Below are 27,631 nucleotides of genomic sequence, written 5' to 3' on the forward strand. Positions count from 1 at the left end.
GAGGTGATCCCAGCACTGCAGGATAGTCGGTTGGGGAGTTCAACAAGCATCTCAACTGAGATGCTTGGCCCAGGAGAGAGCATGACTAAGAGGAGGACATGAGACACGGGGGAAGCAAGGCAGTGCCTCTCTGTTACAGAAACAGGACATGAATGTGCTCTGCAGTCTGGGGAGCAAGTGACTTTGCATGCATCCACAGGGAAAGGTTGCAACAAAACCCTGGGATGTACAGATATGGCCTGGGAGCTTCCCCAAAGCTTTTATAGCTGTCTTAGGAGATAAACAGAGTATTTGGGGAGCACTGAACTTGGCAAAGCTGGATGAGATGTTTGATACTTTCACCACCAGCCCTGCCTGCAGAGCAGCATCCCTACATGCCCATGGGGAGGGATGCTGGACATAAGTAGAAAGCAAACACAGCTTACCTCTGCTGCTGCTGATCACCATCCCTCTGCACTTGGTCTTCTGGAAACAACAGTACATACTTGTGTAGGTTTGGTTTTTTGCAACCAGAAGGCAAATGGAATCTGCACAACCATTTCCCATCCTCTGAGACCTCGGTGCTCTTCTCGTAACATTTTTATGCACTATTTAATAGATGAAAAGATTCACAGTATTTCTCAAATCCATGGCATTCAGTAATAGGCAGATATGTGATGCAAAAGCAATATATCTCTTCTTCTGTTCCTTACAGTTTTATGTGAGAAGTTCTGCTGGAGTCCTCCCAGATCCCGGCAACATCTATGCTACCAGGTGACTTTTGAATATTTGGAGCCCTTGAAATTCAAGTCAGACAAACTTCTCAAGAGATTGTGGAAAACAATTTATTTGACAAATTTCCAAAGTGGACAATTTTTAGTAAAACACAGGCATAAAATAAAACTAACTTGTACGATTGGGTTTTGGATACAGAGTAAAGAGTTTGGGATGCTGATACCTCGCAATCACTGTTGCTTTCCCGGAAGCGCATGAATTCATAGCAAGAGCACCAATGGAAGTGCTGAAACAATCTCACCCAGCCAAACCACATCTTCAGCGTGGTCCTGGAAACAATTGTGTAAACACCAAGGGCCCACATCACCCATGTAGTGATAGCACCTTTGTCAGTATATCTGTAGGGTGTGAGTCAAAAACCCCAGCAGACAATGGCAGCCTTTCCCTTGACTTATCTGGGCTGTGGATGAGGTCCTAATTTGATATATAGTACAGTTAGTGGGTTCCCCTGGGGTCCAGGTGCCTAACTCCTAGATGGTCCTATAGAAACTACACCCAGAGAGCTCACTGGGAATTAGACAGCTTGGCAATTTTGGAATAAAAATAAAAAAAAAATATACATATTAAAAAACCCACTAACTGGGCTCAGAGAGATTTTCCAGAATGGAGCTTGGACCATAACACAAGTCATCAGGTTATTCATGAGGTTCCTGGTTTCACTGTAGGACCATGAGATCAGTTAGTGAAGGAGTGCAGTTACATAGCTTCTTTTAGGGTTTCCTCCCTCCCCGGTGCTGCTGTCCATCTTTCATTTGGTCGGTGCCCAGCCTCCCTGCCCTGAATGGGTGTCAGTGCAGAGGGATGCTCCACCACCTACCTCTACCTCAGCCCTGGGAAGTCAATGCCCCATCCCATGGCACTGGAGGTCAGAGATGCTTCCACCCAGCTTGGGTAATGTAGTCCAGCCCTCTCTTGCCAAGCATGGGAGATATAAACCAAACCTGCCAGCCGTGACAATGATCCCCTCTCAAAGCTTGCTGAAGCGTTGAATGTTTCACTTGTAGCACAGCATTGGGTTAGGACCATTGTGAGCTGGGCAAGTGCTCAGCTGATGTATGAAAGAAAGAAGCAAATGAACATAAAACCCTGTATCTGAAAAGAGCATAATCAGCCTTATGAGACCAGGCTAGTCTTTAGTGGTACAAAATTCCTCATCATGATTCTTTCTTGGCAAAAAAAAAGTGGGATGAGGTTGTTATTGGTGTTCTGACAGCTTATTGCTAGGTGTGCTTGTGTTTGCCTGCTGTGGGGAGGGAGAGGCAGTCACGGGCAGGGAGGGAAGTCTGAGGCTAACAGAGTGGAGATGCAGATGATGAAGCAGGGGGAGAAGGAAGGGGACTATGCACAGCCAGGCTGTGGCACTATGGCTATCTGCATAGACTCAGATTCCTCAAGTTGGTCAAGAATACTGTTATTTTTTTGTTTTGTTTTGTTGATTTTCATTTTAAGGCAAGACAGAAGCAGGTATGGCCTTGGCAGAAACCCACCCAGATGCTCAGTCAACAGCTATCTTCCTGGAGACAGTTTGGTAGAAGACACCACGCAGCAGAGAGGTATAGTCAGGCACACGGAAGAGGTGGCGCTCCCCATAGACCACATCATAATCTGCGCTCTTCCCTGTGACCAGGACACGGATATTGGGCTCATTGGCTCGGTTGCCCACTGCCAGCACGTAGATCTCGATGCCAGCCTGCTGAGTTTCCTGCACAGCCCTCTCAATGGCCTTTGCAGTGATGCCTTGAGAGTTGCCATCAGAAAACACCAGCACCCTCTTCTTTGCCCCAGCACGAGATGACCGTTGGTACAGCCCCGTGATGTACCGAAGGGCGGCATTGACGTCTGTGGCATCGTTAATGAACTCCATGTTATCAATGGCTTTGGCGATGACCGTGTAGTTGTACTGGAACTGAGCTTCCACTTTCTGCTGGTTCCTGCCACTGTACTGGACGACTGAGATGCGCACGGAGTCATCGGCAGGCTTGCCAGCCTCCAGGAACCGCTCCGCCAGCCGCTTCACGAACTTCTTGGTGGTCTCGAAGTTCTTGCTCCCCACGCTGGTGGAGCTGTCCACCAGCAGCGTGATGTCCGCCGGCCCGGCGAAGGTGACTGCAAGGGGAAAGGCCCAGGGTTCGTTACACTGCGCTGCTCCTCCTGCCTCGTCCACAGAAAGCGGTGAAGGCACTGGTTGTCTCGCAGGCTTCCTGCCTTGTCAGAATTGGGAAATCCCCACTCCCTGCGTATTTGCTAGCTTGGTGTCCTCTACCCCAGTGCTGTCCCCCATGCTTGTCCTTTCACTCTTTTTTTTTTTTTTTATTGAAAGGCTGCATTCCCACATACTTGCCTGGCTTGGACAATCTAGTGACAGTTGTTGCTTAAATACAGCGTTGTCCTGGCACGCCTGGGGAACCACTTCATCTCCCTTGGCTAGCTTCTTTCCATGAGGAGTCTGAGGATTGTATACACTTCTGACCTGGATGTGTACCCCACTAAAGTCCTCCCTGTACTCACTTTTCCAGAACCAAACCTCCCTGCCATGGTGCCGATTTTCCCTTGTGCTCCCACAATCACATAGCAATTGATCTCATTACCTGCCTCAGCTAAAGCCTGGGGGGGCTAAAATCTGGCACAGCCTCCTCTCTAGGTTTGAGGTGCCAGAAAAGCAACTGACTAGGCTTTTTCCCCCAGGTGCTTGTGGCTGATATTTGTATGGAGACCCTGCAAGTGCCTGACAAGGCTTGCTTGCTTCTCCAGCCTAGGAGCCTCCCTGTTGTGAGAGGTGTCCAAGCCATGCATCCCCAGAAACACAAACTCCCGCTTTGCCCACCACAGCACCCACAACTCCTTCCTGTGGCACAAGGATTAAATACTCACTTGGGCAGGTGTAGTCCGGACATTTCTTCTCTGTTAAGAAAATTAGAAAGACTAATGTCACCAGGGAAACCACTTCTCCTATAGCTTCCCTAGGGGCAAACACTCACCTCTATCACAGCCACGCTGTGCAAGGCACTGTGCAGAGGATATAAACGTGCACCAGAAAGTGCAGAGGTAAATGTGCACCAGAAAGTGCAGAGGTGTGTGCTTAAAAAATGCTATGGACAGATATGTCCTGCAGCAGGAGAGGACCTAGACCCAGCTGGAAAGTGTTCTGAGACACGAAGTGTCTCTTGTTTAACTAAACCTTGGATGCCGTTCTCTTCCCTCACCACCTGCTTAAGAGCATGACTGGGGGAAGGCAAGGGAGGGCAGCCTGCGTTCCTCACCACCTTCCTGACTGCCTCCAGCCACATCATCACCTCACCCACCTTGGCAGACGTACGAGGTGATGTTCTGCAAGAAGGTGTCATCCAGGAGCTCAGCATAGTTGTCCCTTTGTATGGACAGTCCTGGCCTGGTTGGTCTGCTTAAACAAGCAATGTCATTCAGGTGATCTGGATTTGGAGGGTTCCGGAAAATGTCGCCTATCCCAAGGGAAACCACCTGCAGGGAAGTTAGAGTCCATCACTGGATGTGTTTGTCATTTAACACATTAATAAAATTGAACGCCTGTCACTTTGCAAGAGTGCTTCTAGTGACACGTGGCTCCCCTGCCCTAGCCTTGGGTAGCAAAGACACGGAGATCCCCAGAAAGCCTGCACTACTCTGATGCACAGCCGCTGGGCAGCGGTTCCCTGCAGGCAGGGTGCTCCCCCTGTGCCCTTACTGGGGTGACATCGCATAGGGAGCTGAGCGGGGTAGGGTCCCGCAGCGTGTCGGAGCGTCCGTCTGTGATGACAATGGCAACGCGCTTGTCAGAGGTGAATCTCCGCAGCAGGTTTTCCTTGGTGAACTGCAGAGCTTCTCCAGTGTAGGTACCCCCAGCTATCCAATTCAGGTTCTTCACTGCCCTGCAAGCACAGATACCAGTGAGCCTGCGAGCCCTGTCCCATGAATACTGAAGGAGCCCCTGGGAACATCTCTGACACATTTGTGAGGCAGGGCAACATCCCTGCATGGGGCTTTGGGTGAAAAACTGGCAAGCTCCTCAGCCTCAGCACCACCTACAATGTCACCAACCACTACTTTCCACTAAAGAACATTTAGCATCCTTGCAGCTGCGGGAGCTGCTGGCCTGGAGATGGAGGGTGTGAGGTAATAGGTGTCCCTAGGTCAGGTCTCTGCATGATGTGTTGAGACCTGCCCCCCCGACTCACTGTTTGAGTGCCCCGATGTTGTCTATGTTGGCATCCCCCATGGCCACCAGCTCCTGCGTGTTGTCATGGCTGTACTGCACAACGCCCACACGAGACTCCCCAGCTTCAAACTGTTGGAAGAAACAGAAGCCAGTTAGGGTGAGAAACCTCAGGGGGCCCTGGAGGCTCAGAAATCCTGCTGGTGGTTTGTACCAAACACTTTTGCAGCAGCCTTTGCTGCCCCTCCTCTGCCCCATTCCTTGCAGGAGCCCCAACAAGACTGGATGTACGTGGGGACCAATTCAGTGAGCCAGGCAGTGAAACAAGACCCAAACCCAGGTATCCCAGCTCAGCAGTGCTCAGCAGTCTCAACACAAACCACTGGCCATGGTGGGTAGCTAGGAATAGATCTGTTTTCAAAACTTCTGCTTTTCTTCCAGCACAGTGGTTTTGCTGCACAGCTCTGGCCTTTCTGCTCATTACCGTCTCTTTGCCAGCTGAAGAGACCCACGTGTGCCCACATGAGCGTCCAGTGGTGTGCTGGTGTGGCTTTACAGCCCTTGTGCTACGGATGTGTCTGGTTATACCTTAAGGAAAGGCTGGATCCTAAACATCCCTTCCAAACCACAGAGGTAAACGAGATTTCCCACGCACAGCGGGTTATCAGGGAAGAGTTATGGGCATGAGAGTTTGTGTCCCTCTTCAGACTGGAAGACTCACTACTGAGGCAATATTGCTGTTTTGGGCTGCAAAGGTCCTTTTTTTAGTAGTGTGCTTAACTGGTAACCTAAAGCCAAGCTTGGGGAAAAACAGGGATGCCTGGCCATCAGGGAGCTAGGGTGAGTTGCAACACACCTCATGTGTTATCTGCTCCAGCCACCTGAAATTCTCATCAGCACAAGGAGACTGATGGATCAGGCAAATGCTTTATGAACCATCTGCTCTGGGACATGGAAGAAGAGTTCACAGCCACAGCAGGCAGAGCCTCTTTGCCCAGAAAGAGTGAAATGTCTGTATTTTGGGATAACAAACTGCTGTCTCATCTCCGTCAGTCCATGCATCTGGGAGAAAACAAGACCCACCTTGGTTACACACTTGAAGCTAAGCCTTGTGGAGGCTCTTTGAAATGAGGCATCTCCTCATTTTTCCGCTTGCAGTGAAAAAATAAACACATGGACAGAAGTATAACCTGGCACTCGGTGGAAATCTCACCTTCACACGCTCATCCTTGCTCAGGCGGTCGATGACTTTGATGATGAAGTCCTTGGCAATCTGGAAGTTCTGCAGGCCAATGCTCTCCGAGCTGTCCAACACGAAGAGGAGGTCGACGGGACCGCAGGTGCACTCTGCAGCAAGGCACAGGAGTGGAGGGGCTTGTGTTTTCTAGCTGAGCAGCTGGCTCGGAGCAGCCAGCTTTGCAGGGAGGCATACCAACGCAAGCAGCTGATGTCAGCCTGGTTAGTCCTGCCCAGGTGGGTGCCTGTGTCCCACCTACCCGCAAAGCATGCTACATAGGAGACTTGAGAGTCAGCTTACTAATTTTTCCATTTGCATTTTGCTCAGTGTCCCTTATAAGACACGTAGCGTTTCCAAGCTGTAAGTACCCTTAAAACACCCAGTAATTATTCCAAAACCCATTTCCTCATAAGCCTCCTCACTTCTTCCATTCACCCAGCCCAGGAGGGCAGAGGTGACACTGGTGGGCCAGAGGAGGAGGCTGACTCAGCTTGCTCCCCTCGTTCCCATAGCTGAAGGACATCATGTGCCCTTGGCGCTTCCCAACTTGGCCCTTCCTTGGACTGCAAACCCAACCCATCGAGACAGCATCAGAGAAACAAAACCCCAATGCATTTCTCTGCAGGCCAGCACAGGATTTGGAAGGAGGAGGACAGAGCTGGATCCACAGCATGATCTGAACTGACGTCCCTTTCAACTGCAAAAAGGGGGGAGAAAATCCTCCTGCAGTTCGCTGGCACAGGGCACTGTGATAACAGTTTTCCAGTTGTAGGACCCAGCCACAGCAGCCTCTGAATCGATGCAGCCCCCCCCAGGAGGGCTTGCTGCCCTCCCCTGCCTTGCTCATGTTCAGTCCCCCCTCCCAGGCTCTCACCACAGCTCCGTAGCAGAAGGCAAGGTGCAGGGAAAGGGAAGGGTGCAAGCAAGGAGAAGGGCTAGGAAATGCTTGCAGAGCAGCTTTGCCAAGTAACACTCACCGCAGCAAGCTAGAGGAGAAGGGAGAGAAAGAGAGAACATTAAAAGGCTTGTCACAAGGGTTTCTCACACACTAACACAGACTGCCAGTTTGTGTTTCTGCAAACCTAAAGACACCTGGTCCGGACCATTCTAGCTCATGGAGGTTTTCCTCCCGTTTGAAATATCCAGATGTCACTCCCGTTTCAGATTGTGGTAGCACTGCATGCAGCTGAGCCCTGTTTCTGCACATGCTGAGACATAGCTATTTAAATAAAAATAAAAACTAATCCTGGAGGGATTAAGGAAATTACCAGAGGATGGAGCTCAAACTCAGCCCCCTAAGTACCCTGTGTCCTTCCAGCACTTTACTGCTGGCTGTGGGCCAGAAACCCTTTGCAGCATGCATGTACTGCTGCTCCCCATGGCAAGACACCCCAGAACAGACCTCCCCTTTTCTGAGGGGGAAAGTCAGGCCCTGCTATTTAAGAAAAAAAACCATTGTGAAATGGTCCACACAAAGATTTTACACAACTTTGCTTGTGTTTTCCCTGCAGGGTAATCGTGTATGTACAGAGCCACAGACACAGCAGATCACTGCAGCACACACAAGTGAAACGCAGTTGCACAACCTGCTCTAGAGATCGAGCTGGAAGGCCCTGGGTCAAGAGGAAGGACAGCAATGTGCAAAAGATCTGCCTCTCTTGAGTTGCAGTTCCAGCTGCAGGGAGGACCTCCCATCCAAGTCTCCCCCAACTCATTGACTTAACTGTGAGTTATGGAAGGGGGGCGATGCCCATGGCACCCCCCTGCGTGCTGCCTGGGGGCCAGAGTAAAAGCAAGGAGCTGAGCAGGGCGGGAGGAGAGGTACAGGGATACTCACAGCACATCTTCATGATGATGTCCAAGATTTCACATTCCTGAAAACAGAGGTAAAGAAATGTTTGAGTAACAGTGGAGGTTCCCAGGTGCTGGCCACCACCCCACCCCACCCCCCACCGCTGCTGCTTTGTGCCCTCAAAGCAGGTCCTGATCTGGAAATGGATGATGTGCAAGTGGGGTGCACTACAGAGGGGACTGGCTGGTGATGGGCCAGCACAAAGGAAACCTGGCCAGTGAGACTCACTGGGACAGTAACGGGGGGCAGCCACCACCCAGCCCCAGCAGTGACTCCCTCCCAGGAGCCATCATGTGGGGCAGGGGAAGGACAGACCAAGCAAGCAAGCAGTACCCCAATCCCATCCCACTCACATCTGGTCCTGGTGGCCCCACAGGTCCTGGTGGTCCCTGTTAAACAGAAGCGTGGAGAGAGCAGTTACAAGAGCAGCCCAGTCCTATCCGGGGCATGCTCTGCTGATACCTTGCTAAGCGATGCAGAGTCTGGAAAAGTCTCTCTTGGCTTCCCAGTTGATGGCTCCTGCACTGGGTTTTCAGCAGGCACATCTGCTTGCTTGCATGATGCCCTGGGGCTGCACGGGCGTGGGGTAAAGGACACCCACTTCCATGCACGCAGTGCCTACCGAGGTGGGAAGGCAAGCTCTTTCTGCAGGCAGTGAGCGCACACGCTATGTGTGACATGGCTTGGCATTGCCCCCACAGCACCCAGCAGGTGGATGGGTAGATGGATGGATGCTGTTTTCTTGGGAGATGCCTCTCCCGTAGCCTCCAGGCCAACATGAGGCAACACAAGCAAGTGGCGACTCAACATGAACTGAAGGACTTCCAGGTTCAGGACAGCCACTTCAAAAGGTTGCTTGCCCGTACTGAACCTGATCATACAGGAATGCTTGGCTCATGAAAAAGCACAAGCATCTGCATTTTCTGCTCTGGTTTGGGATGAACATGGATTTCAGAGACCCATGTCCCAGGCTGCAGCAGCAGGTTTTCAAACTGCCTTGCTCCCGCTGTGAGCAGGGCCAAGCACCGCAAGCTTGTGGCGAGTCCTGCTGTTGGGAGCTCTGTCAGCCTGGTACACAGCACTCATCACTGCAAACCCTGCCAGGGTCTTTACTTACCGGGCGACCTTCAGGTCCCCTGTGGCCCTTTGCTCCTTTGATGCCCCTGGGGCCAGGGGTTAGGTTCTGGAAAGAAAACAAAACCAAATTCCACAAATTCATGTGTGTCAGAGTATGGTACCTTCCCCTCCAGATGTCTGCTAAGCCCTGCTTAACCATAAAAATGCTATCTGAGTTTGCTATATCCAACCAAATGAGCTGGGACTTGGGGGGGTCAGGATGGACACTGGGAAAATATCCCTCTGCAGGGCACGGGTGCAACCTGGAAGCATGCAAAACCCTGCGGAGATGATACCTACCTCAGCCTAACAGATCTGGAGGTTTGCCAGCCATAAGCTGTAGGGCACAAAATTAACATCTGGAGAGAGGTCCCCTTGCCACAGACACCACTTAGCAGCCAAGGGTGCTTGCAGGCTTACGAAGTCCGATGGGCGCTGACCCACAGGCAAGGCAGCGTCCCAGACCCAGCTCAAAGCACTGCGTTCACAGAGAAAAATGATGCAGCTTTATACAGATTACTCACATCATTGCCAGGGTCTCCAGCTTCTCCTTCATCACCTTTAGGACCAACATAGCCTTTTGTTCCCTGAAAAACAGTATGTACAAGACTCCTGTGGACAGCTGTTTGTTAGCATGGTGAAGTTGGTGCCGGCATGCAGTGACCTTGTGAGAGCTGGCTTGAGAAGTGGATGAAGAGCCGTATATAGTCTCCCTAGCACCAAATTGCAGTGCTCTCAAGGGAGAAAGCTTCTTAGGTAGCTTTCACTGTTACAGCACCATCCAGCTCCCCCCCTGGCTGGAACTCCCAACCCCAAACTCTGGCTCTGGGGCTGCATTGAAGAGCACTCAGCCCTGGCTGCTGCCCTCGGGTGTTACTACCAGCACACCAAGGCACAACACTTCCACCAGGAGCATCCGCTGCAGGGAGAGGTGGGCAGAAGGAAAAGAGGGCTTTGGAAGAGCAGGCTGCTTCAGGGAACCCATTTCACCATGCAGCTGATGGAGAGGCTCTAGGACCCAAACTACCGGCCAGGGCAATTTCTGTAGGGTGTATGAAGAAGCAGCACACTTACATTAATACCAGGGTCACCTCTGTCTCCTGGCCGCCCCTGAGGATGAAGAAAAGCAAGCTTGTTAGGTTGGACAAGCAGGAATAATGGTTTTACATTATTTCAGAGCAGCAGCACAAAAACTTACTGGGGCACCTGGGAATCCAATCGTGCCGTTCCCAGGAGGACCATCCTCCCCCTGGAAAGGAAGGAAGAAATATGTGAGATAATAAAAAGCAGATCCCTTAGATAGCATGGCAGCAGGGTCCTGCCCTCCTTGGACAGTTTATCTCCACAGCAAAATGTCTGTGCAAAAAATAGGTGACTGGTGGGTTGAACACTGGCACCCGCAGGTAAAAAGGCCATCTTGTTTCTGTGTGACCTGTACAGCCACTGAAAGGAGAGTGATGTTATCAGTCTCAGAGACTGGGGATATGGCCACAGACTGGGAACAAACTGGGAAGTATCAGGTCTTTGTTGCTGGCAAGTATGTCCCAAAATATAGTGCTCTGAGCTTGCAGATGTGATGCATATTCAAAAGCTGGCTGGTTGCAAATTTTCCCAGCATCTCATTTGTGTAGAACCAGCCTGTTGTACATCCTTTCCACATGGCATGCAATCTCCCCAAATACCACTCACCCTTTCTCCCATCAGGCCAGGGTCTCCAGGCAGCCCAGGTGCTCCAGGCAATCCCTTCGGGCCCTAGAAGGAGCAGAAGAACCATTCAAGCCTTGCACACTCTCCTTTCTGCTGTGAAGATGATGCCTTCCAAGTCACCCAGCTACCATCGCAAGCCCATCATACATAGGAGGTGTTTTGCTTCTACAAGAGCAATGCAAAGTCCACAGCTGGGCTTGGGATTCAGCTTGGCCCCTGCCCCGGGGATCAACTCTGCAGGCAGATTCAGGTGGTTACCCTTGGAGAGCGGCTCCCCCAGTTTCTGTGATGGGAAGCTATGTGGCTTGTGGTGTGGCTCTACCATCTCCATGAAATGGCCCCTGGGAGGTGGGGAAAAAGGCAGCCATGGCCTTAAGGACCCATGAAAAATGCCCCGAAGTGTCTGCCAGGAAGCTAGCACCCGAGTTTGTGCCTACAACAGATTTTCAAGATCCAAGGGATTTGGAGACAACTCTAACGGGCAGCATCTCCCTTCATTCCCCGCCCCCAGAAGATGTGGTGATGAAGCAGCACTGACCTCATTGCCGCGAGGGCCATCATCTCCCCTGTAGCCCTTGGGTCCTGGGGGTCCAGGCTCGCCCTAGGGAAACATAAAGAGCTCTCACAACAGGGACTTTGTCTTGATGTTGCTCCTGCCCTGAAGGGCTGGTCCCTTCATTTCATGATGCGGTGGGTGGGGGCATCTGCCTTGTGCCTTCCACCCATCGGTGAGTCACCTCCACCTCACAAGAAAGGACCTATTGATAGGGGTTAGGGCAGGTGGGGAGATGCTTCAGGAGCTGTGCCTGGCTCCCCCCGTGCAGCCCTGCCTGCACAGGCTGCAGCTCCCCACGCTTCCTTACACCCTGCTTTCCCTGCAGAGCTCCACTGGAGGCAGCCCTGGCCAGGTCCCTGCTGAATGCAAGGCAAAACAAGAAGCTTTCTGGGCCAAGGTGTGACACTGCAGACATGGGTTGAACACCATGTGCTTTCAGTGACAGCTAGGCTGCAGGAGGGAAGAGCCTCTGAGCAGAGCCTCCAAAGCCCTGAAAGCCATCCCTCTCCTCCACACCTCAGTCCAGTAACGGAGGACTGGGTGGGGGAGAGGACCAGAGGGGCAGGGATGATGCTTTCCAGCAGCAAAGCACAGCTGGGTCACGCAGTGGCATCTCATCAGCTGTGACAGAGGTGCCCCCAGGGCACAGAGCAGTTCTTGGTGGAGCACATCACCCTGAAGGTGACACAGACCTCTCTCCACAGAGGCCCTCCCCGTGCTTCTAGGCTTGGACACGTCTGGGTCGCAGCCAGGCTGGCAGAGGCCCTTCTGGGGCTCCAGGGAGTTTCTGTCCTCAGGAGGCTGCAGAGCCTTGACAGCATGTGCTGGAACGGAGCAAAGCTGTCACTCTGCCACATCCCATCTGGGCAGCGGCCGCTTGCTCTGTCAGCTGCGGGTCTGACCAGAGACAAGAGAGGAGGCGGGAGGAGAATTTTTTTTCTCCAAGAGCTCCCACAGACATCCAAGGCAGCCCCTCCACCTTTTGCTCAGTGCCAACAGCCCTTCGCAGGGTTTACTGGCCAGGAGATTGGTAATGGTGGGGGGTAATGATTGGGTGATGATGCTCTTGCCTACGGGTCCAAACACTCCATCAAGGCAGCATCTCATGAGGAGCTGGGTGTGCAACCAGTCCCCAGGCAATGGAGATGACAGAGTTGGGCAGAGGGAGGCAGAGAGCTGTGGCGGGATAGAGTGATGGCTCAGCAACAGACCCCTCCAGCATTGCTGCTGTGGGCAGCAGGCATGCCAGTTCAATACTCCCGACATCTGAAATATTTCCTGCGACAAGCCACGTTACTGCAGGCAGAAGACAGCACTTGCTCAATGGTACCTGAGCTTCAGCATAGCAGCAACGCAGGCCCAAGAATTTCCTCCGTATTTTCAGTCCATCAGCAGCACCTCTGACCTTTTGGGAGCTGCCTTCAGCATGGTGGCTCAGCCTAACCCAACTTTGCTGGTTCTCTCACCACCTGGAAGCTGAGGAAGCTGAGATCCCCTCCAGCTGCCGTCCCTGCTCCTCTTTGCATGACAGCGGCTGGGAGAGGCTGGTGCCAAACATCCATGCATGCTGCGCATACCCTTCTTCCAAAGAAAGGTGTACATGAGGGCACAAAGGGCTTAAAATTACACAGCGCAGTGCAGATCACTGAACTGCTCAAAGGCATGTGACCTTATTTCTGCACAAAAGCCCAGAAGAGAAAAAGCTGGAAAGGAGGGACAGAAACTCATGATCACTGAAATCAGCCAAAGCTGGATCCACAGCACCCTTGGCTCGCGCTGGCCGTGCGTGTCCTCGCTGTAGCACACAGCACAAATCCCTCGTGGCCCCAGAGGAATTTATGAAGATGCAGGATTTCAGGTTAGGAAATCTTTAGCAGTTCCCTGTTTGCTACCTGTCTAGGTATGTTAAGAACCGCAGGAGGGATGGGCACATTGGTCAGGAAGAGAGTGTGACCACCAAACCTGCCCACGAGGATCGGGGAAAAAGCGTGCTGACCTTTAGCTTCTCTGGGACAGAAAGAGGATGAAAGGGAGTCACAGGTTAGCGGGAGCCCTTTCCCCTGGCCAAGAGAAATATGGTCCCAGAGCCAGAGCTTGCAGATAACGTGGCTTGAAAAACACTTGTGTTTGCCAAATTCTTGCTCTTGCCTAAGCCAAATTATGCATTTATTTTTAATTTGGATGAGCAGAAGCATTCTTCCTTAGCTTATGGAAAAAACATCCTCACTTCACAATGGCTTTTGAAATCTCGCTGGTGTGGTGGAGACGCTGGGGCCGTCACTGGTCTGGGCAGGCATCAGAGCTGCTTCTGTGATGCTTCCCTCTCTGATAGGGGTTTGACTGAAGTTCAGTGCTAGGGAGGGAAAGCTGGTGTCCCGCAGGCTCAGTGACACAGCAGGAAGACCATTCTTTCTCCTTTCTCCTCCTCTTCCTCCCCACCAGTGAAAGCTGCCTGAAGGCAGGATCTGTCCCATCCTGGCTCCCCACCATGCTTGCACAGCTTCATCTCCCAGTCTTGCATCAAATCTCCATCTTAACTCTGTCGTCTTCTGCACAGTACTTCTCCTGCCTTGAACTTGAGAGCGGCTCCAGCCTGTCCCTCCTTCACTGCTGTCAGGCTGCAGCACCAAGTCCATTACATGCACACATCCAAAGAGCTGCCTTCCTACCAGGGCCACCTCCCAGAATGACACCTGTCACCATGGTGGTGCCCAACAAGCTGGATGCTGCCAGATGCTTTTTGGTTGTGGCAAGAGCTCAGCTACAGACAGTAGGATCTGGATAATCCTCTTGTGTGAATTTAGTGCTCTTCACTAGCACAAGATAGGCTTGAGGGAAGCCCAACTTCAGGCAAGCACAACCCTGCCACAAGCATGTCCTTTCCTCCAGCTGCAGCACGGTCCAGGTCTGCTGTGGGGGTCTACTGGGGACAATGTGAATGCAACAGCAGACCTTTCACGGCTGTCCTGTACGTCACATCTCCTTCAGGGGTCTTCAATACTTGGTCAACCGTAAACGAGTTCAAAAGTTGTCTCATCTTTGACTGCACGTTGGTCTCCATGCTTCACCTCTTGTGGAAGCAGTGTTCCACCAGTGTGGCAACGTTTATCTCAATACTTCCCTGTATCTTGGGCTCTGTCAAAACTCTGATGGTACAGGTAGGAGGGGAGTTGTCCCACAGAGCCCCAGCCAAGGGTGATGTCAAAGCATGCTTGCTCAGGTGCAAAGATAGCATTGGCCACTGCAATCAGTGCTATTGCCATGGAGGATTAACCCAGCAACACCTCCATGCCCAGAGTTACCAACTGGGAGCTATGTCATTGGGAAGAAAGAGCCTTCAATTGTGCAGGGGACAGGAGCCTTCCCCAGGCTGGAGGTAGCCAGCTCTGCTCTCCAGAAAGCCCGCAGTGTCTGAGATCTGGTTTTTGAGGCTTATGAGAACAAGCAGACCCCAGAGATCAGGAGGACCAGACCTTGCAGCAAGTAGACTTGAGGAGCACTGGCTTTAGGACAGACTGCCTCTGCAGATGCCAGGGGTGTCAGGGACACTGCTGGGAACCTCACTGACACAAGATGTCTCATTGACTCCCTTGACCAAGGTGAGTAGCATCTGGCCCCAGGCCTGAACATTTTTTGTGTCGCTGTAGCTTGCACTTGCCATTTTCCAAATCTGTCAGACACGTTGACATCTGTATCCATGGGACTGGGAAATGGTGTGGAGTTTGTTCTGTCCCCAGCCCAGCAGCCAAGTCTCCATTTTTTTAAGCCCTGTTCATATTCTGAGTCCCTGCCCCTTTTCACCAGCTTTGCTACCTGGTCTGGAAGATGCTGAGAACTTGCCTCAGGATTCTGTGGCATCAGTTAAACCCCCTACTCCACTCTCCCCACTGCCCCAACCACTTCTACCTGGGATCCAGAAGGTTAATCCAAGCTCTTACCTGGTCGCCAGGTGGTCCGAGGGGTCCTTCCCGCCCTTGGTCACCAGGTGGTCCAGGTTCTCCCTGAAAATGCACACAGAGGGCATGAGGAACTCAGAGAGGGACAAGTGTAGGGTACAATGGGGAGCAGGGATGCAGCACTGACAGCACATGCTGGATAAACAGGCAGTCATCCAAACAAGGAGGTTTGAGGCAGATTCAGGAGCTGGGTCGGAAACTATCAGAGGTGTGTAGAGAGAAAGATGGGCTAACATGGCCTCCTTGAAGCCATGAACACGGCCCTAAGATGAAGACCTTCTGAAGGATGGGAGTGCTTGGCTCTGGGTGGCACGTTTCAGCCTGTTTTGTGCCAGAAGAGAAAATGCCTGGGGAAATCCATCTTGCGAGGCTTCTGCAAAATGCACAGACTTGGCCTGGGCCCCAAAACCATGTAATGTTTTTTCCCAGCCACACTCTGCAATCACGGCTGTGTTTCTAGAGCAGCTCCTGCCCTGGGCAGTCTGCACAGAGAGGAGCTGCTGTCCACGCGCATGGACACTCCAGGCTAGCAGCCTCCTTCCTCCACCCCTCTTCCTCCAGCCTGCTGTCCCTGCAAAGCTGAAGGGATTTCCAAGGCACAGAGCCAGCGGATGGGGAGGGACATCTTCACCTCTCACTTCTGATGCTCTCCCCTCTCCTTTGCTAACACTCAGCACCCTGAGCCAGGTTAGGGTTGTTTGCAGAGAACTGACAGCCCAGGAGAGCCTGGAAAATCTGAGTCTGAGTGTTTTTGTACTCCAACAGCAGCAATGCCCAAGGGCTGGACACGGCTCCATTCTACTTTCACTTAACCAATGTGGAAATGGATAGCCTTCCACCAGTCCAGTAGAGTTGCATCCCAACAGGGCAGCAAGTCTGCCAGACCGGGGCTGGCTCTGGGGCACCTTCTTCATCTAGACCCATGGCCATGAGCGAGCAAGCCAGGAAGGCAAAAGGAGAGTCAGGAGGCACAGCTCCCCATCCCTGCAGCCCAAGGGCTTGCTGCAAGCTCCTGGCAATTCAGAAGCAAGCTTTCCCCGCTGCAAAGTAGAGCATTGCACCTCACAAGGGTGCACAACTGCCAAGCACAAAATTGTGCACCTTACAGCCAAGCCACCCCCAAGATCAGCCAGCACCAAGTGCTGCAAGACAAGTAGGTGAGCGCTCTGCCTGCAGCCCTGGGATGTGGGGCTGGGCCAGCCCCCCACCTGCAGGGAAGGGAGACATCCAGAAACATGACAGTCACACCTGACTTAAAACTTTGAGGAAAGCGGCTGGAAGCTAAACGACCTAAAGCTGTCGTTTGCAAGCTAGAAGCTTCCAGATGCCTAAGCCAAACAGTAAATATAAAACACAACTTCCAAAGGGTGCCGGTGGAGATGTTTCTGGCAAGATTATGCAGCCTTGTGCTTGGACTAAAACTTGGAAGGAAGCAGCTCATCATCTGCTGAACGGTTTAACTCCAGGACACTGGCGTGCCTTCATCTCCTGCGCACATCTGCCCCGCACACCATGCACATCGGCCATGCAGCTCCCCAGGCAGTAAACAGGAAGGGGCAGGTTGCCAGTAGCCCCCTGCCAGAGCTGCCCCCTCCCCCAGGCAGACCTCTGCTCCCCTTGCTGAGCTGGTGGTGGGTACTGGATGTCCTCGCTGTAGGGACAGGGGAAGACCGATACGGTGGTGGCTGCTCAGCAGTGCCGGCACACGGCTGGCCACCCACTGGGATGCTCTGGCTCCCGCCGCCCCCACCCTGCACAGCAGCTCCCCTCATGCCTCCGCGGTGTGCGTGGCGCCTCTGCCACTTGCCACATGTTTGTCCTGGCCTGCCGAGGGCTCCTGCCTGTTCCTCCCATGCTCACACTCGGTGACTCACCCCAGAGAGGCCGAAAAAATACTTTCCTAGTGACTCCCACCCAAGAGGGGAGGGAAGGGTGTTGCCCCTTCAGTCCACACCCACCCATGCACGCTGCCCACCATTAATGGCACCCATGGCCTCCTTCCTGAGCCACCGGTACCCCACACAGCCTCTGAGCACCTGGAGAAGGACACTTTGCCTCTTTGCTCTCCATAAACCGTTTTTTCAGCCACAAGGCAGGGCCTGACCACTCTCTGCCTGCTCTTGGCTTGCTGGGCACAGTCTCCTCTGGGTTTTGGCTGTTTGGTGATTAGCTGCTAGCATAAAGGGATGATTGCTGGAGGACAACGGCAGGTCCTCCCCAGGCCGACAGGTAAAGGCACTAAGCTTGCCTGCTGGCCCACAGGCTGGTGAAGTTAGCCCACTGGGCATCTATTTCCAGCCCCTGACTGCCAAGCATAACATCATTTGCAAGCAGACATTGAAAGCCACTTCGTGGCTGCAGTTACCAGCTCTCCTCTTGGCCCACGGTCGCCTGGCGAACCCGGGGGTCCTCTTTCTCCATTGCTGCCCTGCAAAGAGATGGTGAGAACACAAAATCAGGACCTGCTCCGAGCAGGAGCAAAACCCTCCCTCATTGCCCAGCTCTGAGAGGGCTCACGTGCAGCCCTCCTCCTCCTCTGCAGGGTACCAGCCCCTGCCCGTGCCTTGCTGGCGTGGTGCCTGGCAGCGGTGCCCTCACTTACCCGTTCTCCAGGAGGACCATCCATACCTGGAGCGCCCTGCAGAGAAACAACAGGGGTGGTCAGGCGGTGGGGATGGCTGACAAGCATGCACAGGGGGCATTGCAGGCAGTAGCAGAGGACTCACCTCATCACCTGTCTCTCCTGCTGGTCCAGGCTCACCTTGGTTTCCAGGTGTGCCCTGCACAAGCAAGCCACGGGGTACAAATAAGACAAGTCAGCAGGTTTCAGAGCAAAGCCCTGAGCACTTGTAGAACCTTGGGCAAGCCTGCTTCAAAGCCAAGGCTGGAGCAGGGGACCTCTCCTGCTCACAGAGGACAGGGGATGTTCATGCACGGGCACTTCACCCACCTTCTCTCCAGGGCTGCCAGGAATCCCCTGTCGGCCTGGTTTTCCGTCGTCCCCAGGTTCCCCCTTCACAAGAACATAAGGCACCGTCAAGACTGCATCCAGCGCCCGGCAGTGGATTTTGGCTCCCATGGCACAGAGGCTGTCAGGAGCCCCGGTGCACCCCAAGCACCTTTCTGGGTTGAGGTCTTTCCCCCGCGAGCTCCCCATCCCCAGCAGATTGACCCCCACTCCACCTGGCCAGTGGGTCACCTTTTCGCAGAAGCCCCCCGGTATCTCAGGGATGCTGGTGGGCACCCACTAACCTTGGATATGCTAGGAATCACAGTGGCCAGATCTGGGGATCACACCAGTGATGGGCACTGTCCTTTAGCATAGGTTTGTCCCCAAGCAGTGCAAGGGGGTCAGCGATGGGTCAATTGCCACCTCTCCCTCTTGCAGGAGAAAGGTCCCAGCCCCCCTCCTTCCATGTGAAGCTGCGCAGAGCAGCTCACCTTTCCTCCCTTGGGTCCATAAGCACCAGGATCACCCTTTGGTCCAGGCGGGCCTTGAGCTCCCTGTTGAAAATAAAGGCAGCATCACTGAAAACCAAGCCAGCATCACTATCTGTGGGGAACTGGGCATCAACCAAGCATCCCAGCAGCTCGACCTGCAGCTTCCCAGTGGGATGGACAGGAGGCACATGTACTCAGGAATGATTCAGGGATGATGTGGCACTCCTGCACCATGGAGCTGTGCAAGAAACACTGTGGCCACATTGCTGAAACGCTGCAAAACTGAGCATGCTTCTGCAGCTCAGAGGAAAAAGGTAGGAAAAGATTGCTTTGGTTGGACCTCAATGATACTGGTGCCACCACGGATATGTCATCCTGGCAGCATGAAATAAGCAGGGAAACTAGAAAAAAGCAATGTCAGAATAATGTTTTCTGGAGCTCTCCAAAAATTTCCAACATTTTCTGGGTGGCTGGTCACAGCAGGTTGAAATAGGTTAATTCTGGGCTTGCCTGTCTGGCACTGAGCTCTCCTTTGCCAAGTCCTGGTGCTGAATGGCCTCCAGCCAAACACTCCCACATCATGCAGCTTCCCAGGCAGCCCTGTGCACTGGGCAGCAGCTTCCAGGCAAGGGCAAGGCAGACTGCCCAGGGGACACCCCCAAGGTGCCGTGCCAGGGATAAGCATGGCATGTCTAGGGACATATTTCCAAGTGTTGCAACACCCTCCCACAGCTCCCCTTCTCGGGGGCTCCCCATTTCTGCACACCACCATGCAGACCTGCTGTGCTGGTTCATTCTCGTGCAAGGGGCACCCACAGGGTACATACGTCAAATCCAGGTGAGCCTTTGCAGCCAGGTAACCCAGGATATCCAGCTTCACCCTGTCAGACAGACAAAGCAGCAGTTCCCATGAGTGTTGACTGTGGGAAGACCCCATCCATCATCCCAGAGCCCTGAAAGGGACATCCCAGTCCTGTCCCTGGCTGGCCGGGGGACAGCCCCAAAGGGATGGAGCCCCACTGCCCTACATGGGACACTGGCTTCATTCCCAGACACCACAATGGTTTTCAAGGGAGAAAAGCCAGGGTCCTCAGGCTAAGCAAAGTGCCCCAGAGTAGAGATTTACCTTCATGCCATCGATGCCATCGATTCCACGCCTGCCCTTCTCACCCTGAAAGGAAGAATAGGGACCATGAAGAAGTGATTGCCAAAGACCTTCTCCCTCAAGGTGTCAACTAGAAAGAATAAACTGTGCGAAAGCAGAGGCTGACCTTGGCTCCTTTGGCTCCTCTTGAACCCTGCAAAAGAAAGGAGAGACATGTGAGACCCTCATGCATAGCAGATCCATCCCTGCACTGTGCTACAGTCCCCACGCCAGCTCGGTCCCAGGGTGCAGGCATTCCCTGTGTCCCTGCACACCACCGGTCTCTCCTGTTCTGCCTGGTTGTGCTGCTGCATGGTGCCTGTCTGGTCCCCAAGGCTGTGTCAGCTGCAAACTGGCTGATCCTGTTGGATCCCCACTCCTGGCAGGGCCAGTGCCGGCAGGAGGGATGGATATGTGGGCACATACCAGACCCCAACACCACGTAGCTGCAGGGGCAGCCTGGGGTAACCAGTCAAGGGGACACAGAGGTCTTCCCCTATCTTCCTTGCTGTCCTCACCTTTTCTCCTCGACTTCCTTTGTCACCCTAGAGATGAAAGGAGAGAGGAAAACGGGAGAATGAAAACACTGGCAGTGCAAAACCCGAAGCCCACCTAGGAACCATACCGGTGACCCTGCAGCCCCACGTACCTTCATTCCTTGGTATCCAACAGGTCCCATGTCCCCTTGCCTGCCCTAGAGGACAGAAGCATGGTGTTATGGGGGCAGATACTGTCACCACTGTTGCCATGGAGCAGTTTCCCCCCCAGGCTCTTGATGTGGGGCTCAGGCCCCCGCCACTATAACCTCCCACAGGAGGCTCTCCCACGCCTTGCTTGCCCAGTCTGGGGGCACAGGATCATTGTGGATGGCAGAGGGGACCTGCTTTCACTTCCAACATCTCCAGCCCTTCCCAGGGGTGACGGGAAGACGGGTATTTGAGGACACATCATCTGGGATGAAATAGAAGGGTGGAAAATCCTTGGGAAGGAAAAATGCATGGCATAGGGTTTCCAGATTGGGAATGCACAAGATGAGTAACTGCACACTCACATGTTTGGGAGAAACACACCTCCCAAGAATAAATGCACCTAGTGAAAAAAAAATTAAAAAAAAAAAAAAAAGGAGGGGAGAAATAGTTTCCTTGTGATATTAGCTTATTATTTACGAAAGGTTTCCCTGTAACACTGCCGTGCTTGTTGTGTCAGAGGACGCGGGAGGGAGCCCAGAGTCCGCCCCTGGACTGGCACACATGAGTCAGAGACGTGTCCTCCAGGAGGAATGGCTATTTTGGGTGAGGAAAAAGGAAGTCTTGTAGCAACAGGGGAGGGGGCTACCTTGCTGCCCACCAGGAGCGACTGCTTGGCAGGATGGCTGTGGAGGGGCCCTGACTCCACTGACTGGCCCATGGAAACAGGGGGATGCAGGAGCAAGGGCCGGTGAGGATGCATCCAAGAGGTCTGGCCAGAAGTGGCCAAAAAATAGCCCCTGCACAGAGTCACCAGGGCCGGTCCTTTACTTACTGGTTCTCCAGCATCTCCTTTCTGGCCTGGAAGACCTGGCTTGCCTCTTTCTCCCTGCAATGCAGGACATAAATAAAGTTAGCTCATCATCCCCAGGAGCAGAACAATGGACTGTTGAAAAGAGAGCAGGGAGGATGGCAGCAGCAATGCTCCATGGATGTGGGGAGCAGATGATCCTGGCTGTATGAGAGCATGGTGTGGATCCTCATCCACCTCTCCATGGGGCAGTGGTGGGGTGTCAAGGACCCACACCCCACTGGTGTCTGAGCATCTCCAGTGAGCCCATCCCACCACCCTGGTCCCATAGCATGGCCACAGCTGGTGCCTCACCTCATTGCCCGGGTCACCAGCAGGTCCGGGGGGCCCTCGGGGAGGCTGCAGGAGAGAGGTACAGGTTAGACCAGCCACCAAGGCACAGCCTGGGGCCACGGGGATGTGAGGGAGGGGACAGGAGGTCTCAAAAACTCAACTCACCTGGCACTCGAAGGAACAACACTTCCCAGAGAGAAGGAGAAAACAGCATTAGAGGCAGCGGGCAGCACCAGGGCCAGGCTGCACCCTGCTCAGGCTGGCAGGGGCCAGGGCTGTGCCACCAAGCACCCGCTTGGCTATGGGTGACCTGCAGGGGATGGGCTCAGGCACAGGATCGGGGGGAGCGGCGCTCTGGGGGGCACTCACCGATTGCTCTGTGTTATCTTTCTGCAAGAGAAGAAAGCAAAGAGAGGGTTTGAGAGAGACAGTTGAGCCTGGGGAGGGAGCAGGCTGAGGAGAGTGTGGGCAGCACTCACAATCATGTTGATGATGGTGTTGATGGTTTCCTCCACATCGAGCTCCCGGGTCGGCTTCAGGCTGGTAGCGGTGAAGTTGCGGCGGTAACTATGGTCTGTGGCAATGATGTTGAGCCGCTGGTCCTAGGATTGGGGTGTGGGGAGGGCAAACTGAGACCTGCAGGTAACCCATGAAGGACCCATCCCCAGAGGCCACCCTGAGGACCTGCATCCTCCCTCCGTGGAGGGGCTCTGAGGGGCACTCAGAGGCTCCAATGTCACACTGCGGCTCCTTTAGTCCCACTCAGGACCCCTGCAGGGAGCATCCCTGCGACATGATCCCTACCAGGTGGTTGGGGGAGATGGCAACAGAGAACACTTTTATTCCCAAATGTTTGGCTTCATTTGCAGCATCATCCAGGCCTCCGCAGGGCTCCTTGTACCCTTCCAAGGGGTGTCCATCAGTCACCACGATCAGGTATTTATTCTCCTTTTGATGGGAGCCGCTGCAAGGGTTTAAACACAGGATTTAACGTTGCAAGGATTTAACAGATTTAGCTGGAGAAGAGTGGCTTAGGCATCTCTGTACACTCACCCTAGGCAGCGCCCCAGCCTATGGTCAGGGCATGCCACATCCCAGCAGAGCTGGAGCATCAGCAACCTGCCACCCCTGTGCCTGTTTTTGTGCCTAAGTGACCTCCTCTCCCACTCTGGGGGCAGCTCTGCACAATTCACAGGGATGTCCTAACCCAGAAGCTCCCAACCTCCATCCACGATGGCCATACCACCAGCATTGCCCTCTCCACCCGCCCTGGACCCGCTACCTTACCCAATGAGCAGCTCCTCGATGCCCCGCTTTATGGCACAGTCTGTGTAGGTGCCCTTCCCAATGTAGTTCACAGCTGAGACACGGTTCTTCAGCTCACTCTGGCCGCTGGGCATCGAGGTGAGGCTCTTGATGAGCACGACCTCATCGCTGTAGTGCAGTGCCCCAGCATTCCACACCAGGTTGCGGTCACAGCGGTAGTACCTGCATGGACACACCAGAACACACGCTTTCAACACCTTCATCCGTGTCCTGCTACCACCTCCACTTGCCTTGCACCAGCTTGCCACATAAAATGGAAACCCTCTGCCAAACATCGCAGGGCTTTGCTAGGGCTCCCTGCTCTCCTGCAAGGCCAGGATATGCTTCCCATGCAAAGCCCAGCCATGGGGCCAGGGTAGTTTGTCCAGCAGGTGGAAGGGCAAAGGGGTGCAGCTGGTGGGCATCCATAAGGGTCAGACAGTTTGGCAGAGAGGCTTCCCAAAGCAGTGCCAGGCTGCAGTGGCTGGAGCTGGGCAGGAGATGCTGAGCCAGACAGCCAGGTACATGTCTGCAAAGCAGGTAACCACTGAAACACCCCAATCAGGACTGCAGTGAGTTTTCCACTGCTGGATGTGTTAAATCAGAGGGATACATGCCTCTGAAGGATGCTCTGATTCGGAGACAGATAAGCATGGGAGTTGAAGCCCTATCCTGTGCGCTGTCACAGCCTGCTACCCGTGAGTCCCTGGGACAGAGGCATCATGACTACCTGTGCTTTGGCCAATGCACCAAAAAGGGTCTCTTCATGACATTAGGGCCAATTCCCAAGGGATAGAGTTGCACAGCTTCCTCAGTTCTCCAAGCTCATCTTCTCTTTACTCAGCAGGACCTTTCTCAAAGCCACCTGAGTATTGCCTACTGCTGTCACCCCCACCCCAGCGCTGTCAGTTGCCTCGCCATCACCTATGCTGACCACGCCATGCACACTGGGGGAGCCAGAGCATGGCATGCATGGTGGTGGCTTGCATAGCCATAGCAGGTAGAGAGCAGCAGAGTGGGTGCAGGGGTGTTTGGGGTGGGCTTGGGAGGTCCACCCACATGCAGCAGGGGCTCTGGACAAAGCCCAGAGCCTAGCTTAGGAGAGAGCCATGCTGCATTGACGTAGGTCTGGCAGGTTGTTCCCAAGCACGAGGCTCCTGGTCACGGAATGCCTCGCAAGGTAGCTCTCCTGCCTGGGCAATGAACAGGTGAGCTGCTAATACCCTCCCAACCTGCCCTGAGGTGGGCACCTTGCCCCTCCAGCTCATGCCGCCACTGGTGCAGCACTGGGACAACCCCACAATGCCCCTCTGGGCACCAGCAAACATCTGCTGCTGTCCCAAAGGGCTCAGAAAGACCTACATGCCTCCAGGACCCGTAGTGCTCTTGTGCATCCCTGGTTTTCCTGCCAGCAGGCAAGCCATGGCCTTTGCCTGCAGCTCGTCTCAGCATCACCCCCCTCTGGGATCTGGGAGCTTTGGTGCTCCTGGGCATCCCTGGGTGTCCTCACCCTGGGAAAAGCCAGGGTCAGACCTGGACTGGTGGCTGCAAGGGTGGGTGAGGAGAAGGCAGATAAAGGGCTGGGCAGCAGGGTGAATCAGGGGCACCCACAGCTGGGTTCCGTGCTGCAGGGTGTCCTGAGGTACGCAAATTGCGAGGGAGGGCTTGCTCCATGGAGTGCCCATGCATCTTGGGTTTAACATCAGAAGTGCCCTGTGCTACCCGAGCACCTGGGTTGTTCTGGGCCCAAGCAGCCAGTGGCACAGGGATCAGCGTGGCTTTGGCACTACAGAATAACCACCAGGCCAGCCGGAGGTGGTGCGGCTGGAGTGCTGTGTCTGCCACTCCGGGAAGCCCTTGTTTTCCCAAGGGTGGGTGCAGACAGCTCTGCTAAAGGTACGCTGCTGCCCTCAGCTTGGATGGAGTATAAAAAGGGTGGCCACAGACCAGGAAAGGGAGGAGACACTCCCACGCCCCCTCCCCAGCATCCCTGCTTTCTTCCTCTCCCTCCATGGACGGGCACACAGTGTAGTCTCAGCATCCCACCCGGCACCAGGCTCCATCCCTAAAGCAGCCTGGACAAAGCCCTAGATGTACCTGCTTGTCAACTTATCAATGAACCGGTTGGTGAAATCTTTCACTTGGGTAACCAGGTCCCCAAAGGGCTTCACCCTCAGGGCGACGCTCTCTGAGGTGTCCAGAACAAAGAACAGGTCCACGGGGCAGTCTGGGAAGAAGCGGAGAAGCAGGAGTCAGCAGGCCACCCTGCTGCATTGCCTCCCCAGCCTGGGGTCCCCATGCTGCCCACCCGCAGCCCAGCTCCCTCTTAGCAGGCTCCCAGAATCCGCACTAAGGGTGCCGCTCCCACATCCTCACACCACTCGAGACACGCAAGCACACACACATGGGTGAGGTTGCTCATTTCTGTTTTGGCATCAAGGGTAAGCCAGCTCAAGCTCACATTCAGAAAACATCACTTTGTGGCATTTAGCAGCTTCCTATAAATTTTTTCCCGTTTACATTCAAAGCATATCTTTGCAAGACCAATACTGGTTATTATACAAAATAAGGTGCAGCTGCAGCAACCACTTAAAAAAATAAAACCAAGACATGATAGCAATTAATGCAATGAGAAAGCAATGATTTTCTGACAAATTCTGGCACAAACATCCTTGCAGAGGAGAGTAAAAATGGAAATGCCCCTTAACAGCCAGTGTTAAAACCAAAACAGTTCAGAAAACTAAACTGGTATCAACTGTTATCCCCCTCTCCTGTATCCCAGTGCTACTGGTAACACCTGACAGGACAGAGCCGAGGAAAAAAACCAAAAGAGACAAAAAGCACTAAAAGCAGGTACGTCTTACAGATCCTCTCTAAGCCTACGTCGCTCTCCTCAGCAAATGCAACTCTTCCCCAAAACGACCCGGCAAAGCTGCAGCTCTGTGTGCCAGTGGAAGCGTCCGCCCAGGAGGGACACAGCAGCCGGATTTCTCCACTGATCCCAGGGAGGAAAACGCCCTGGGAAGCAGCCTGGGCTTACCTTCTGCATTGGCGACTCGGGTGGCGATTTCTGGGCGCTGAGCCCATGACACCCCCCCCAGGAAACCGGCCGGGAGCAGCAAAGTGAGTAGAAAGTCTCGCAGCCTCATTTTGCTTGGTTCAGATTACCATCGAGCTGGACTGAAGAAAAAAACAACAACAAAAAAACCGGGAAAGACAACCCGGCAGCCCAGAGAGGCCGCGGTCCGGAGGCAGGAGTCGATGAAGATATTTTTTTACCGCTTTCCCCCTGGTTTCTGTGGGAGGAAGAGGCAGGAGGGTAAGGGTGAGGAGGAGACTTCTCCAGCCGGAGGACGGAGGGAGGGACCAGGGGCTGTCAGCTGTGAGTCAGACATGAATGAGGCATTTCTCCTTAACGCTTTTTCTGGATGTGGCTGTACCTGCAATGTCACCCTGGCCACCGGTGCTGGGGATCTCTGCAAGCCTCATGCAGGGAGCCCTGGCACAGTCGGTGCCCAGCATCAGCATCGCCCCTGGCGTTCAGTCTGCTCTGTGGGGCAGGGGGGATCGGGGCACCTGCCAGGCTGCTCCCTCCTGGCTCCTGAGGCAAGGAAGCCCGGGCAGGGAGACAGACATTCCCACGGCATCCCCACCTACATGTGAGCTGGCTTGTGTTGTCCTGCTAGCCAGGGGAGTCCCCACCACAGGGCAGAGCTGGAGCTGTCCCATGGCCACCCAGGGATGGGGGCACCATGGAGGCACCACACTTTTGGAGAAGCACCATCCTCCCTGACTTTCAGGGTTTTCTACTCAACCCAGTCAGGAACTTGAGGGGAAAGCTGAGGAAAACACCACAAGGACCCCCCAACAGACTGGGATGCCCCTCACCCCACTCCACCATGGACCATGATCAGGACAAGAAGCAGGGATAGGGTCAAGCCTGTCAAGCCCAGTAGGTAGAAGCAGGATCGCAAGTTCTTAAGGATGCCTGGAAACAAGCATCTTCCCATCCTGTAGCGTAGCAGGAAAGCCTGAGGGCCCGCAGCTGTGGGGAGCTGGACCCCCACAGCAAGGCCCCCCCAGGGTGTTGTGGACCATCCACTCTCCATGGCCAGCACTGGAGACAAGTCCCATGCTCCTGAACTTAAGACCCAGAGGCCGTACTGCCAAACCCCTCATTACAGTGGGAGTTTTAATTGCTATCGCTGAGAGGTGAAACACCTAGAGGGCTGATCCTGCCACGGCTGGAACCTGCTCCCAAAAGCGCAGGAGGGGACCAAAAGCTGTCATGAAATAGCAAATTGATGTGATGTCCAGGACAGCTCGGAAGGGCAAAGAACCAACAACACAAGCACGGCCAGCACAAAGGGCTCACACACAAGTTGGTTGCAGGAAGGCAGCAGGTCTGGCTGCCACCTCTGTCACCCCACCTTCATACACAACCACTCTGACAGCATCTTCAGGCGAATAATCAGGAGAAAACTTCATAGGCTTGGCTGTAGGAAGTTGTCTTAAGTTGAAACAACTGAAAAAAAGCTTACCCCC

General features: G+C 53.9%; 1 protein-coding gene across 1 annotated transcript; it reads right to left on the minus strand.

The window, feature by feature from the left end:
• Positions 1 to 810: 810 nt before the first annotated feature.
• On the minus strand, positions 811 to 27,631 carry COL6A1 (collagen type VI alpha 1 chain). The gene is made up of 35 exons (XM_056348440.1): positions 26,127 to 27,631; positions 25,184 to 25,313; positions 23,069 to 23,269; positions 22,586 to 22,745; positions 22,261 to 22,383; positions 22,151 to 22,171; positions 21,947 to 21,967; positions 21,803 to 21,847; positions 21,473 to 21,526; positions 20,601 to 20,645; positions 20,470 to 20,496; positions 20,079 to 20,105; positions 19,934 to 19,978; positions 19,635 to 19,688; positions 18,808 to 18,870; positions 18,317 to 18,379; positions 18,093 to 18,146; positions 17,969 to 18,004; positions 17,732 to 17,794; positions 15,349 to 15,411; positions 11,393 to 11,455; positions 10,837 to 10,899; positions 10,346 to 10,396; positions 10,222 to 10,257; positions 9,672 to 9,734; positions 9,149 to 9,214; positions 8,385 to 8,420; positions 8,017 to 8,053; positions 7,157 to 7,165; positions 6,156 to 6,289; positions 4,965 to 5,074; positions 4,475 to 4,658; positions 4,077 to 4,251; positions 3,646 to 3,675; positions 811 to 2,880 (listed from the first exon to the last, which is right to left on the minus strand). Exons 1-35 carry the CDS (start codon positions 26,233 to 26,235, stop codon positions 2,270 to 2,272), a joined length of 3,072 nt encoding a protein of 1,023 aa, XP_056204415.1. The 5' UTR covers positions 26,236 to 27,631; the 3' UTR covers positions 811 to 2,269.

This window comes from Falco biarmicus, chromosome 8 (assembly GCF_023638135.1).
Source record: "Falco biarmicus isolate bFalBia1 chromosome 8, bFalBia1.pri, whole genome shotgun sequence".
Lineage (NCBI taxonomy): Eukaryota > Metazoa > Chordata > Aves > Falconiformes > Falconidae > Falco > Falco biarmicus.